Source organism: Toxorhynchites rutilus, chromosome 2 (assembly GCF_029784135.1).
Source record: "Toxorhynchites rutilus septentrionalis strain SRP chromosome 2, ASM2978413v1, whole genome shotgun sequence".
NCBI classification, from domain to species: domain Eukaryota; kingdom Metazoa; phylum Arthropoda; class Insecta; order Diptera; family Culicidae; genus Toxorhynchites; species Toxorhynchites rutilus.
Window position 1 is genome coordinate 140,823,414 of NC_073745.1, and position 15,466 is coordinate 140,838,879.

At 39.1% G+C, this 15,466-nt stretch overlaps 3 protein-coding genes across 4 annotated transcripts in view; all 3 read right to left on the reverse strand.

Moving 5' to 3' along the window:
- The window catches only part of LOC129764327 (facilitated trehalose transporter Tret1), a 222,338-nt gene that overhangs the window by 51,469 nt on the left and 155,403 nt on the right, over positions 1-15,466 (reverse strand). The gene's annotated exons all lie outside the window — the stretch shown is intronic.
- Positions 2,081-12,394, reverse strand: LOC129764324 (uncharacterized). The gene is made up of 4 exons (XM_055763289.1): positions 12,244-12,394; positions 11,981-12,177; positions 11,473-11,913; positions 2,081-5,155 (listed from the first exon to the last, which is right to left on the reverse strand). The coding sequence occupies exons 1-4, from the start codon at positions 12,264-12,266 to the stop codon at positions 2,115-2,117; spliced, it is 3,702 nt and encodes a 1,233-aa protein (XP_055619264.1). The 5' UTR covers positions 12,267-12,394; the 3' UTR covers positions 2,081-2,114.
- The window catches only part of LOC129764340 (nuclear pore complex protein Nup98-Nup96-like), a 128,812-nt gene continuing 128,211 nt past the window's right edge, over positions 14,866-15,466 (reverse strand). For both annotated transcript variants that reach the window (XM_055763316.1, XM_055763317.1), the window contains one exon: positions 14,866-15,449. In XM_055763316.1, the coding sequence (XP_055619291.1) occupies positions 15,174-15,449 (276 nt within the window). In that variant the 3' untranslated portion in view covers positions 14,866-15,173. The remainder of the gene's footprint in view (positions 15,450-15,466) is intronic.

Here is a 15,466-nt window from a genome sequence, read left to right on the forward strand (position 1 = left end):
GAGCGTTGAGATCACCCGTAATTATAAATGGTGAGCGAAGCTGGCTCACAAGATGATCCAGTTGACCACCTAGTGCAGCCAAGTCGGCATGATGTGGAATGTACAGGCTCACAACTGTAACTGCAATTGGGAATTTAACTAAAATTCCTATTGCTTGCATCGAAGTGTTAAGTTTAAGCAGCTTATAGGGAGTCCCAGTTTTTATTGCAATTGCTACCCCATTTGAAGAGGGGGTGGGACCTTCTTTGAAGTAAGTTACATAGTTTTTAATGTAATCAGAGCAAAAATTACCAGGAGTCATTGTTTCCTGGATGCATAAAACAATGGGATTTATTTCTGAAATTAGAAGTTGCAAGTCAGAAAGTCTACTTCTGAGACCTCTTACGTTCCATTGGACGGCTAGATTAGTAAAATTATTGAAATTAATTCTTGTAATATTATTGGCCATTTTTAAAATTTAGTTTTGGGAGGGGCAGATGTACTGCTACCAGAAGCGGATGACTGTAGCCTCATTTTATTAAAAGAATTCTCGCGTAACTTTTGAAAAGGTCCTATGTAACAAATCTAAACAAATCGAGTTAATGGATGCACGCTATTAGTTTTCAATCATTGAATGTATTACAAAAACAATCGTTCACGTATCTATCTTCTTCATCTTTTTGTCGCCGATACAAAAAATATCCAATGTACAGATTCGAATTTTAAGCACCCGGCTGTTACTTCGGACGCCACTTTCCTCCGACGGCCGAAACGTCCGAAGTAACAAAGCAGTCAAAACAACTCGCAGTCGTACTTCGGTTGTTTTGGAATTTGTTTCTTACAGGTGTTGTTATCTATTTCAGTGCAATTCAACTAGTGATAACAATAATAATCAGTCTTTAGAACGAAATGCTGATATTTGGATTGTTGTTTATTAGTTAGTTTCAAATTTTTATAGTGCAACGTAATATGTCCAATGTGCAAACTCGGGCAGTCAAAACGTCCAATGTAACATTTTTCGCTCCGAGGCTTCAACCTTAATCTCAAATCACGGAACAATAGTTACGATTGGTTTTACGAAGTTATTCTTGACAGCTAGTGGTGAAAACAGCGATAAAGATTGATAGCTTTTAAGACAATTCGCGAAAGAATGTTCGGGTCTTCAACTACGTTTTTCTCGAGTTGGCGAAAATGTTACATTGGACCTTTTCAAAAGTTACGCGAGAATTGTCAATTTCCATATTCGTTTCCATTTGTGTGTTGTTGGGTTCGATTATGTGTGGTTCTTTGTTAATTTGTTTTGTTTTTGGCGGAGTTTTTAAGTTTTCTCTTGTCGGAGTTTTTTTAGCTGGTTGTTGTCCGTTGTCAATGGTTAAATGTCGTTTGTGTTTCTTTGTCCGTTTTTTGTTAATGTATATGGTGTGTTCTGTCGGTTGTTCAGTGTTATTTTCAGTGTTAATGTTTTCGCGTTCACTTTCCGTGTCCATTTCTGTCAAAGATTCGTTTACGCCACGGATTCGTACAGCACAGGTCAACGACAACAAATCTTATTTGTTACACCCGCGTTCTTTTCGATGAAGTCGAGAAAAAAATCAGGTTGATTCCATCTACGTTGACTTTTCCAATAACGCTAAGGTTTTACATCGTCAATCGCTGCAGCTTTTCGATAGAATTCTTTAACGATTGGTAATTCCAATTAAATAAATGGAGAGCATCGTCAAGTAGTATAATCAGTTTTGGGATTGACTCTATCTATACCGACGGACTCAAAGTACTTGACGATGTCCACTTCTTCGCAACGGGATGGAGCTCCCAGTACGTATGAATTTTGTATGAAAACTCAAGGATTATTATGATTGACAATGCACAAGTGGTCTCATCAGCAGGCGTGAACGCAGGAAAAATTTGCCCATTTCTGTAATGTAAGCGTTAGATTGGAAGAGCATTCTTCATATTTCGGTTTCACATTTACACACTAGATATTGTTTTTGTATCTCTTTTAAATCTTACATTTCAAAACATAAAACAATACTGTATGGAAGAACCAAAATAAACTAATTCTCGAAATTATGTAGTTTTTAAGAAAGTACTTTATTTATACATTTTTACAAAAACGCAAGCCAAGCTTAGCCTCGTCACCAGCAGGCTCCACCGGCTATGGCATGTCTCGAGGATCCCGTCGTCGTAGAACCGCCGCCATCACCACCACCACTCTTCTCGTTGATCTCCGGACAAATACTGCTAAGGTTAAAATTCGTCAACGAATTACCGCCGCCGCCGCTTGCACCAGTCGGTTGACTGCTGCTGCTGCTGTTAGTTGGGTAGGCCGGCTGATTGCCATTTCCAAAGGAATAGTTTGGGTACGATTGATGGTAGCTTCTGGAGGGAACAGAGCTCTTTCCCGCGGTTGAGGATGGGTTGAAACCGAAAGCTGTGTTGAAACAGAGCGGGTCATCGGTGATAGCGGAAGGTGTTGGAATAATCGCGGGGAAATAGTTGGAGCTGGTAGATGGAACGGTCGGCAAAGATGGGTTATATTCGCTCGAAGATGCAGGTTTAACGTGGTGTTTCTTGGATTTGTTTGTTGGTGCAGCCGATGCAGGCTGCTGGTGGTTGTGGTTTCGTTTCTCGCTGGATGGAACATAGTACGGAATGTCCGAAGCGTGGCTTGTTTGGTAACTTATGTTCTGGTAGTAGCTGCTGGATTGTTTCTTCTCCGATGGTGTGTTAACGTAGCTGGAATAGGTGGCGATCGAAGAGGTTGTTGTGACCACCGGAGCCGAAAGTGTGGATATATTGTAACTGTTATCAATCAGAGAAGGCATGTAATTTTGCTGACAGCTGTAGTTGTAATTTTTGTTGTAATCCGTGCCGTAGTCGAAGTTGAAGCCGATGCCGGAAGTCCCACCGGAAGCTTGTTCGTTGTTGTACGCACTGTAGTTATTGTAGCTCGCATCGTTGAAGTATTTATCTTTCTTTGTTGAGCTACTACTGGGAGCAGCGATTAGCGCCTCCGCCGAGTAGTTATTGTTCAGAGGTTTCTGGGTGGAGGTAAAGTTAGCGCAACTGTTGGAGTAGCTCTTGGTGGTGGTATTCTTCCGAGGTTGATCGACCAATTGCTGCACCGAAAGGAATGTGCTCCCGGAATCGTGCACTTTTTGTTGAGTTGAGTTTTTGGCGGATGCTGACTGACAATTGGGGATGATGTTCAATGCCAAGTCTCCGTTGAGATTGGGTAGAGTGGAGGCAGTCGATGGGAAGTATGACGATGACGTATCGTTGAGGATGTTGGTCAATTTGTTGGGAGACCAAGAAGCGAGGTTATCTTCGCCACTTGGATGGGCGAAGAATATATCCGATTTTCGACTCAGATCGAAATTTGTCTGATAAGAGTGGGTTTGTGTGGTGTTGAAATCGAACGTTGGAACGACTTGACCATAGTCTTGGTTCGTGATTGGCTTTGGATCTTGTGATGCCATCCAACTGATGTCATACTTAGATTGTGATTGAACGTTATTATGGGTTTGAAAAGTGGACTGTGCACTTGAAACAACTGGGAACGGATGCGATTTTTGCTTTGGAGGTGTTTTATACAGACTATAATCGGGATTAGCGGGTTTATTTGTTTTATACAAACAATCCTCGACTTGAGAGCAGGATGATGTCAGAGTAGATATTGTGTGTTGGATAGTGGGCGCTGCTGATGTGATAGCATTAGATGGATATGTGTACTTGGGTAGCGTATTCGTGCTTGATGTCAACGAAAACGTAAAACTGGTCGCAGGTTTCTCCGTTTCCAAAAAGTCATACTTTTTGGGAGTGCGCGTTTCGCTTTCAGGAATATAATTGGAATTATAACTTGCCACTTTGCTGTTATTTTTTGGGTTAAATCCGTATGTACTGTAGGAAGGTGTGGTAATGGTCGACGAGCAAATGATGCTGTTTGTGTATTGCGATTGAACGGTCTTGGGAGCACTTGAAGTTGTACTTGTTAAGGAAAATGTGAACTCACTTGCTATAGGTGCTTTCAAAAGGCAATAATCATCAGCCGGTTTCGCAGTTGTTGTGGTGCCATAGAAATAGGTAGATGACGTAGAATGTCTGAAGTCATGAGACGTTTGTGTTGAGAACTTTGCGCTGGTGGATGTTAACGTGAAAGTGAAGGGCGTGGTGCTATATTTACAATCGGAATTATTCACTTGTTTGGACGGCTTATGGTCCAACATGCTGTCTATAGACTGATAGATTGTGGAAAAGTTTGTCGAAGTAACTACCGAAGATACTACTGTATCTAAATTTGTCTGCAATGGATTATCTAAAACGCCATAGACATTCGGCGTAAAATACGACGAAAAATTGTCCAGCAACAGGTTATTGTCATTGCTTTGCGGAGGATGTGTCTTTTTATCGCTTTCTGCGTCGTCCGCTACCTCTTCGTCAATAGGCACATCAACATGAATTCCACTGGCCTTTCCTCCTGTCGCAACTAGAGGAAAATTCATCAGATAAGCCGCTGTCGGGGATAGTGATCCTTGGTTGTTCCCCGACACGTCGTCGGGAACTTGGAGATTGGCAAAAATGTCGGCCGATAAATCGCCTTGATTGAGATTCATGTCTAAAGAATTTGCTTGATCCTCGATTTGATTTTCTTCACTTCCGATATTTGCATTACTATCTTTTGAAGTTTGATTCACCTCAACAGATTTTTGTGACATCAATTCCGAGCCAGTTTCCGAAATAGGATAGGTTTCCACAATTTTTCCACCTTCATCCAGTTTAGCTTTCTTTGATTCACAATGATCGATTTCCTCATGTTCAACCACCTTCCGTTTCACTCGTTTCTTCCGTCCCTCTTTCCTCACATTCTTCATCTCGAGCAGCGGTGTTCTTTTGAGCGGTGGTATCGGAATCTTCCCATTCACTATCCGTCCGGGGATTATATCGATCGATTTGATGGTAAATTTCCCTTTGCGAGACAATTTAGCCTTCGGACAGTCCTTCGCCGAAGATGCGCGGGTCTTTTTCATACATACCTTAGCTCGCACATCTTCATTGCTCACGATCAGTAGCGAGGACGAAGGTGGAACGATAGGCATCTGGAGAACGTTCCCGTTGTTGGATATCAGCATTCCGGTGGCCATTATGGGCGTTGAAAGCAGCGCCGAGGTAACGTTCACTGAAACGTAATGAAATAACTATACTCCAATTTTATCGTATAATTCGGTTATGGGTAGGGATACCATCTGTCCTGATTTAGCTGGACATGTCCTGATTTTGCATCCTTTTGTGGGGTCCTTTTTCATATTCTAGCATTTGTAATGATTTTCATAAGAAATTTAATTTCGTTGACGAATCATATTTCTTATCAGTGTATTTTGTTTTTGGGTAAAAACTTTTCTAATGAGGCATTCCACCAATCACCACGAAACCATTTTAATTTCATATTTTTTATTTAGCTGAAACTTTGCTAACTTGTTCAACACTAGCTACAGTGCCATTTTATGGTATTAGTTTTCTAAATACGACCACGATTAATTTTTTAAAAGGGCTCATGCAAAACTGGTATCACAATAAGGTTTAAAAATAGCATATCTCAAAAACAATATTTTTTTTATCTAAATTTTTGACACAATAAAGCTTATATTGTCTCTAACAACTGGTTTTTCATTTTGTCCTGTGCAAATCGGAATCTTCTTTTGGGAACATATGGGGTACAAATAGAAAATCGAAAATCGAGCACATCGTGAAAATTGTCCAATTTCAAACGCTTATTGCTCCTCTGTCATTTCATGTTGGATTGATGAGATTTTTGCGTCAATCAATTCCGGCACTCCATAACAACTTTTTACATTGAATAAAATGTCTTGAAACTAACATTTGAACAATTGAAAAATCTCAACCCCTATCCTAACGGAAATACCCACTTCTGATTGGTCGAAATTGACGACACATGCGGCGGCTCATGTACTTACAATTATTGGTTAGTTATTTCCTGATGGATATACAAGATATTTGCATCAATCGATCTGAGCACTCCATAACATTTATCACAATTGAAAAATTAATATATCATATTAAACTAATTATCAAACAATCGAAAAATTTCCAAACGGAAATACCTCGTTCTGATTGGTCGAAATTTAAGATATGGTGAAATCGGCATTGCAAATACATCAAAGTAAAGGGAACTTTTGTTCCCACCGAAGTGTGTTCCCTAACAGAGACATTAAAACCTAGCTGCCTGGGGGAAATCGGTATTGCAAACACATGGAAGTAGGGGGAGCTTTTGTTCCCATTGAAATGTGATCTCTAACAGAGACATCAAAACCAAGCTGCCGGGGGGAAATTGGTATTGCAACTACATGAACGTAGGGGGAGCTTTTGTTCCCACCGACATGTATTCCCTAACAGAGATTTCAAATTCAAGATACCTCATATAAATACCCTCGTGGTCGATAGTTTAAAAAACGACGCGGACAAAAAAAAATCAACATTTCAGCAATACCAAGGAGATATTCACCCCTATTCTGTATTTCGATCGATTCGAAATATTTCGAACGACTTGATAAAATTCCATTCTGTATTCCGTTCGAGTTGTTTTTTGCATTCCGTTCGATCTGTTTCTCTTCGAACATGAAATAGGCAAAACGTTCGAAGCAGGGGATGTGAAATTATAACTCCTAGCGGAGCCTTGCACTAACTGTTGCAGAACGTGTTAGGTGGTACAGAAAACGAAAGCTAGGAGAAACGGTTTCATTGACGTCTGACTTACCACTTCAATTGGTACAAGCCGTTTGAGGAATATCAGTCCATATAACAATCAGCTCTTTCCAGGGCCACCAACGAAACGAAAAGTACATTAAAAAAAATTCGAGGGGTTGTATGCGAGACACGACCGCTTAGGAAGTAGGACTACGCAATCTTTTTTTTTTAATTTGTTGGTATCATTTCGGATATTATTTGCGAATACGTCAAAATTCCATAAATAACTGTTCGGTAAAAAGTTCCGGAGACCTTGAAAAGTTTTAATGGCTTGCGTGGTTTTGTAGAATCATTTCGAGAAGCAACGAGTCTTCCTTGCCTTTGCGAGAATGATACACTAATTGGTCATATGTCACAATTTGTTGCTTTATATCAGTGCACGCTTTGCACTGAGTATTTAACGAGAGACATCTTCCGTGCATCGCCATTCAACAAGTTTACTCACTATGCAAAGTCGGAGTTTACTTCCCAAATATTCTCTTTTCGCTATCTCCTTTCGTTGTTTCTATTCTAGCGGCTGCATAGGTTGCCTGTTATTGACACCTCTGTTCGAGAAAGCACAAAAATGGACAGAACAAATGTATGGGGAAATGGGAATGCTTCCAATTTTCATCAATTCAAATCATATATAGACTATGAGATTGTAATGTATAGCATATCAAACAAATCAGAAAATTTCCGATTCGATTGGTACATAAATCATTAAAATCCGTTCGCAGTAAAAATAGTTATTAACGTTAACTTTATTTCATAAAAACGTGACCTGTTTTCTGATTTGACACCGTTAATGTAAGACGTAGTTCTACGTCAAAAAACCAATTGTTTCGAACAATCGCAGTACTACGTCAAACTTACGTCCGTGCCACTAGATTCAGACCCTCCAATTTTTTAAGCCCATGCTCTGCTTGGCATTGCATTTTAAGTATTCTAACAGAGTAAATGGTTTGATGGAGGATCATCGATGCAAAGTAAATTTGAATCTTGGCCATTTTTTTTAAAAGTTCATCAGACAAGTTTTATCTAGTGACTGTGAAAGCCTCTAACAAGGGTTTGTCAATGTTCTAGATAACTAATTCTATTTAGTTGTTGACTAAACAGCTACGAAAATTTTGTTTGTGTCAGATGTAAACAACCAGCTGTCAAAACCGAGGAGTGCATCGATGAAGAAATCAAATATAGGATAACGTTTTAGGGAGAAATAAACACATTTTTACATTAACATAAAAAGCGGTGATTAAATTCACCGTTTAGCATATATATTCTTTAGCCCTACCGGTCGTATTGAATGTTGTTATAGATGCCGTTTTCATCGGAATTTCACTTGAAATTGATGGATTAGAGATGTTATATGAACATTATATTTCATAGTTAACAAAATCGTGACTATCCTCTCATCTTTCCACGTTAATAATCTTTTGTTCATACCGAATACCGTTATCTATCATTCATGGTAAATTATTACTATAATATTACGTTTTAATTCGTGTTTACAACGACTGTTCTCTGAAGTTGGGCTGGTGTGCAAAGCAACGTTTCATCGGTTAATTTAGAGTCCAGTACTGCCGTTCTACGCATAGTTGTCCCATGTAACTTTTTGACAATTTTCACTTTTCTTCATAAAACGATGTTCTACTGGAAAAACATTAAAAAAAGTTATAGTTTGTTCCCAGCTTTAAAAAAAAATAACATCAAGCTCAATTGTCCCATGTTGATATTCTATTCATAACTGTTCCACTATGATTTTTTGAGCCCGTAACCAAGATTGATTGAGTCAAATGAGGGGATCTTTTCACATTTGATTATACAATATTTCTCTGCTTATAAAAAACCTAGTGTATTGCTAAACCGAAATGCTTAAAACTTCTGTTAGACAAATATGCTAGAAAACTTTGAATGCGTTTTTCTCAGTTGCTGTTTTTGGAACATGGGACAACTATGCGTAGAACGGCAGAGTAAACGTTCGGTAACTGACTCACTTCAACTGGACTGCTCTCTAACAGAGCCTTTGGTTAACTAGGCTGCATCAGATTTATGTACCAATACAGGGTGTCGACTCAAAATCCGAAAAAAACTCCCTGATATTCTCTGATTTTCCAGCGAAAATTCCAGAAAAAATCCAGATGTAGACTAGTAAACTTTAGCAGACTTTACTAGTACTTTAACTGTAGTTCCTGAAACATTTAGTTAGCCTAAACAATTAAATTTAAGAACGTCTGTCGATATCTGGCAATGAATTAATTGTTTATGGTTTTTAATTGAGTGAAGCGACGACTGAGATGTTTCGTAAAAGATTTAAAAAATGGATTTACTAATACAGTTCATCTTACAGTTATCTTGAAGAAATCTTAAACACTAGTACAGAATGAGTACAGGATCAATTTCATGAACTGTAACGATTTTAACGAAATGCTTTATCTTGCAATCTTTCGACTTTCTTCCGTGCGTTTTCCATTTTTTTTTCCAGAAGATTTGGTTTCCACACGAGAGACAGAAGACCTTTTTTGGTAAAAAGTTCCGTAAACCTATCCTTTCCGAAAATGCTCCAGTAGTTAATTTCTCAGATCATAGTGAGCAAACTTGTTTCTGTTGCCAGTGATATTGTTTCAGTGATAAGTCTGCAGGAGCTCTACTGATACGTTCAAAATCCTACAAATATCAATAAAGTCAAAAGTCAAAAGCTCGAATCGTTCTACCTCCAATTTTCTATCGAAATCAATGACGAAAAGATCAAGAATACATCAACGTTTCATAAGCTTTAAAACCAGTGCTTCGCATGCCAGACGAAATTTCAAGCTTTGTCTGTCGTAGTTGGAGAGGTTTTTTTTATTCCAATCAATCCTTTGATGAACCGTGTAAAATGTCCAATCCGAAGCTAACCAAATTCAAGAGTTTTTCTTCGCCATTTTGAAAGACCCGTTGCAGTTCGTGTAATATTTCATGTTGATACCTTCCATCGACACAAGAAAAAGTTTGTTCAAATATATAATTCCCATGCCTTCTTTAGAAGTTGCAAGCTGATATCTGATGCTCGAGAACGTCCCAAGAACATTGACGTCATGTAACCAAATCATCCCAAAATCTAGCATTCATCCATCTGCAGCCTCATCGTTTCACTTTCATCGAGGTCAGATTTCGAATTCGGGACAAAGCCAAACATCATCTTAGAGCTCATTTTATTCACGCCCTATTTAGACCTTCTCAGTTTTTTGGCTGTCATGAAACATTCTTCTTAATACAACCATGTGCGGAGTGATTTGTGACACATAAATGGTTCCAGACACCACAGGATATCAGCTTTGATAGTATGATTTTCAAGCACTAATTTATCTATAGTTTTCGATGAAGAAAAGGGAAGGGAATTGGTTGAAGCTGAACTGCAGATACTGATGTCAAAGCCGTCTACTTTTGCGTTGTTTATCCATCGAAAAGACTAAGTTCACTTACAGGCAAGGGCAAACAACATATACTGAAAAAGCTACAGAGAGCCAAACTAGTCAAATAATACTTTTTTGGTATCATTATCTTTTTAATTACAGCTATAATCAAAATTCTAATTGGCGGAATTTATTATTTTTCCAGATTGGTGACGAAATTCTTTGATATTCCCTGACGTGGTTTGAATTCCCTGATATCCTCTGATGTTCAAGGTTTTTCAAGATAGTCGACACCCTGCAATAATATGCGCCATATTCAATTTGAAGTTTTTTAGTTCAATTTACGAGCTGAATTTGATAATTGGGAGTAATGTACTGCTAATAAACTAATGATTATGGGATTTTAGTAATCAGAACATATCTTTATTTTGTTAATGAGGATTTTTCTTTTAATTTATCTTATGTGAATGAGATTTTTTTTTAATTCAGCATTCGAATAGTAGGTCACTATCCGGCATCCGGCCGGATGGGTCAGGTACCGGATATCCGTTTCATCTATAACTATAATTCAGAAGCAACTTCGAACAAATGATCACTGAACCAACGGTTGTCCTACGTCAACCTTGCGGTTATGTCACAGACACAACCCACTTCCAGTTTTTAAAAGTCTAAATATTATTTACCGACAAATTACGCCGGCAGTAACCTTGTTCCACAGAAGGACGCAATGATTATGAGGCTAAATGCAACACAATGACGATTCGTACGTTTTGGTGGCTGATAACGGTATGCACATTTTGTCGTTTTGTTGAAACAGAAATTTGAAATCAACAATGAACAATTACAGATAAATCTGATTTTGAAAAGCATATCCAAACACCAGAACAATGGCAGAAATATTCAATGAGGATCCACTTCAAAATCCGTGCTGAACCATGTGGTGCAAATATCGAATCCAATCGTTTAGAATACTCGAGCTGCAGAAGGAACTCTTGCGTATTATATCGTGATGCGTCATAATAGTTTCAAATCCATGGATTGTACTCCGGAACTATTGCGCATGATGTTTGATGACTAGGAAAGCATAAAAAATCTCCTGTGCTCGTTCAAAGACAGTAGCCATCATTTCCGGAGTGTTTTCACCGCATGGATCATCTGAGTATTGAGAATTTGGTCTCGTGAAATGCAAATCACATACAAGAATGACAATGGTTTGGTCATAATCTTCATGTTCATTGTTTTTAAGAGGCTTCAAACAGAGGCAGTTCATTCGTCTCTAGATCATAACCATAGCTGTGACATGTGTCCCATTTTTAACTCTGGTCAGATGGTATCCCTAGTTATGGGTGCAACTTACCACCACTGGTCTGCTTCAGTGTCCCCAGGATTTGGTTGTTGGACATTACAAAACAGGTATTAGGAAGGCTAGCAACAACAATTGAGGCTGCAGCAGACGTTACCGCAACTGTGTCGCAGGAAATCGTGACTACTCTAGACGAAACAATTCCAGTACTAGAAGCAGTGCTTTTTATCACAGAATCTGTTGAAACGGGGACGATCTGTTCTGCCTTTTTCTCCGACGAGTCCTCATCCAAATTTTTTCTAGAAGATTTCTTGGGTGATTCAACTGTCTCCTGAAAAGCGACATCCGCACGCTTTTTCTCGGGTGCTTCCTTCGTCTCAGGCGCTGCATATTTGCACGGAGGAACATTTATATTGGATTTCTTCAGCAATGCTGCAAGATCCTCATTCCTGGCGATCAACACTTGCAGACGTTCTTCTAATTCTTCGACATGTTCTGAAACAAAACAAGAAAAAAACAATTGTGGTTTGTTCATCCTATTCAGTTCACATTATCGTAATACTTTTCAACAGCGCATCCCGCTCTTCCAGGGATGCCTTGATCTTGTTCTCTAGCTTCTCCACGTATTCGATGGTTCGCTGGAGGATTTCAATTTTGCTGAGCTGGGTGGCTGGCTCATACTCTGGCAGCAGCTTCGACAGACTGTCGAAGGTTTGGTTCAACCGATCGCGACGTTCCTTCTCCCAAATGCGATTTTGGCTATCAAGCAGTGGATGGTATCACTATACTTATTATGGGACGTAAAACAAATCATTTTTTACTTACGGCGAGGGCTTCTTTTTTGTCATTCTAATATTTGCAGCGGCATAATGATGGGGTCAACATTTTATAAATGTTGAAAACCATTCAAAACACTTTGAGACCTAACATTTTTGCAATAACACTCTACCTGTAGGCACGGATTTGTTTATTTACATTTTGAACGTCAAAAAGTAGCATGGTGAATTTCGACGAGAAGGATGTCTTGAGCGGTTATTTGTGATGTGAAACAGGGTGGTGGTGTTCTTACAAGTTCCATTGCTGAAATATAGATGTCAGTAAAATGTGTATGGGAGAAATGATTTTTTATTAAAGCAGTTCACTTCGCTTGTTACTTTGCTGATCGGTATTTCCGGAAATATACGCACATGTAAAATTGCGCACATGGAATGAAACTCTTACTGAAAAAAAAATTCACGGGGATGAAATGAAAACCTGAACACAGAACCAGTCTTGCTAATGGTTACCATCGTATGACTATTTATGGAGACGTATGTGCTGTGTCATTAATGAACATCATAACATGAACCGTCAAAGTACCGTCGAACTAAAAATGTCATATGACATTTCGTTCTTTTTTCGTCTTATTCATTAGCTATTCATCATTCCGTAACTAAACAACAGTGTTCACGGGGAACGCTTACCGCATAAGGCAAGGCGCAAATTGAGAAGCGTATAGCGCTCGTAAACGAACACGAGACTACCAACACGATTCATACGTGCCACAAACGTAGCGTGGTGGAGCGCATATTCAGTCACAGTTTGGTGTAAATAACATGCCACTCGCATACAATGTCTGATTCACACAGATTTGCGCGATATATTTATTTACTAACACAATCACCCGACCGGTACGACCACACAGTGCCAAACTCACCGCACTATATGATTGTTCAACACAACTACCACAACCGGTACGACCAGCACGAGAAACTGTGGTTCAGTCACAGCGTCACGCGAGTCGTGCCTCACGAGCGCTCCACAATCTCGCGTCATCTGGCCAATTTGCGCCGTTCTATCTGTTTTCATTAGCCACAAAAACAGGCGCTATATCGCGGCAAGTTACTCGCGCTATACGCGTCTCAATTTGCGCCTGGCCTAAGGCCGATTACACATTATCCGGTTTCTGCCGGACCGGTTTCAAAAAACGCCGCTGGTTTGGACGGATAACCGGATAACAATGTGAAAGAGACCTCGCACTACACAAAACCGTACATCTCTCACATACACATACATGCATTTATTTATATAGTGGATTGGCAGATAAACGTCCCTGCAAATCGAGATGGAAAATGAAAGGTGGGAAGATTTTTTAAATCTGTGACGTCACAGATTTTGTTTATGTATGTTACTTTTCTTATAATAGTTCACTACATAGGAAAAGTGTTGTTACTAAAAGTAAAAATAAGCAAATGAAATGAACGAACTAGTTTTTTTTCTTCCCTAAATCAATGCTGGCGTTCAAAATCATAAAGGCCCGACATTTTAACAGAAACTGAAATTTCAGTATTTTTGAAGTGTTCTAAATTTAAGTTCAATTCAATTTTACTTCTCGTTACGTCGACCAAAAACGAACAAAGTCAGAGTCACACAATCTTTTGTTCCTTTGACGGATAAACATTTGACAGTGCATGGGAAAATGCATGGGAAAAGTTGCAAGTTTTTTTCATGTAGAATGAACTTGAAAAATAAATTCAATTGACTCCGTATGACTTAGATTGAGACGAAAAGTTTTCCGCTTGCGTCTTAATTTTAGACGACTGAAGTTTTCAGCACCTTAATTGTGAAAAAAATAATTACAATTGCTGACAAAAATCAAACTTCCATGAAGTTGCTCTAGAATCCAAACATAGTAGACATTAGAATACTATTTCTGAAATCAAAGAAAAAAAATAAACATTTTAGTTCGTAATATGTTCTGTTTGTTTCATAATGCGAAAAAAATGATTTGAAAATCTTTAATTAGCTTCTGTATATCCTCTTTCAACGTTATTCGTTGACACATTCAATTTTGTACCATTTGAGTAACTGACTGGTATGCCTGGTATGTGAACCTCCTATCTTCCTGGCTACTAACACAATCAAAGTTCAACACAACCAAAACCTGTGAATCTTCCCACCTTCTATTTTTCATCTCGCCTGCAAATATTCCTGCTACATGCAGCTGATTGCTGTTGGGTGGCTGGCCCAATTCGCTCAATTGTTCTTGTTGCCTGTGGTATAGCTGCACCGAGCTGATCGAGCCCGTGTTTATTGAATTCCTACTATTATTTCTAATTAGACATTCACCCTCTCATGATGTGCCTTTTGAGGGTGATTTTGGGGATGGGTCATGAACAATATTGCATATGGAAAATTGTGAAACCACAGCTGCTGCGGCAATCACGAGCCTACTCAAATTTACGTCCCTTGGAGAGTACATACGACCCATTTCAAAATACGTTCGCAAACCTTTTCCGTAATTCGCAGAGCACAAATTTTCATCTTAGGCCCATATGGTTCTACAAGGGTTCCCACAACGACGGCAATGTAAATTTACAATGGTAAATGAACATGAAAAACTTACTGGACAAAAAACTTGGCCGTCATCAACAGTATTACAAAAACTAACTTTTGTCCAGTTACTGTGTATGATTTATTCCACACGCTCTGTTGCCACATATTTTTTCAACAGTCTCAGCAACACGTTAAGATAAAAGGGTACAATTTTATGAACCAATAATAATAATATTTCGTAACAAGCTAGGGGAACTACGTATTTATATGTATTATGTGTTTACTTCTTGTAATTATCTTGAAATTTGCAAAAAAATCATTCTAGTGTGTTTTTTTATTTCACCATTGCAGTAATTATTTTTGCGATTAAAATTACATCATACTTTTCCTTCAAACACTATCTCATTGCTGCTTCCGCAGATCCTTGTTCAGAAACACACTCAGCCGCAATTCCTTGAGGACGTACTCCTGGGGCAGGGCAGCTTCTCGAACGTATTTCGCATCAATGCACGGCTATTAATACGCGGATCCTGGGCGACGGATGACCGGATCAGATATGCCAACAGCTGGGTGATTTCGTCTTGACAGAGCCGATGCCTCAGCGTCGGGGAGGGGAACATCTTGATCACCGAGCACAGATCGGACAGTTCGGGCTTAAGTTTCTCGAGCCGAGTCGCGGCCATCTTATCGTCGATCGTGTTCCGGGTCAGGTCGAACTGTATGGAATACCAAA

Excerpts from the sequence above, each read along its gene's own strand:
- LOC129764324 (XM_055763289.1), bottom strand. The coding sequence starts at position 12,266 with ATGACAAAAAAGAAGCCCTCGCC. Across the intron at positions 11,914-11,980 it reads GCGGGATGCGCTGTTGAAAA|AACATGTCGAAGAATTAGAA; the intron begins GTATTACGATAA and ends GTTTTGTTTCAG. Across the intron at positions 5,156-11,472 it reads ACTGAAGCAGACCAGTGGTG|TGAACGTTACCTCGGCGCTG; the intron begins GTAAGTTGCACC and ends ATTACGTTTCAG.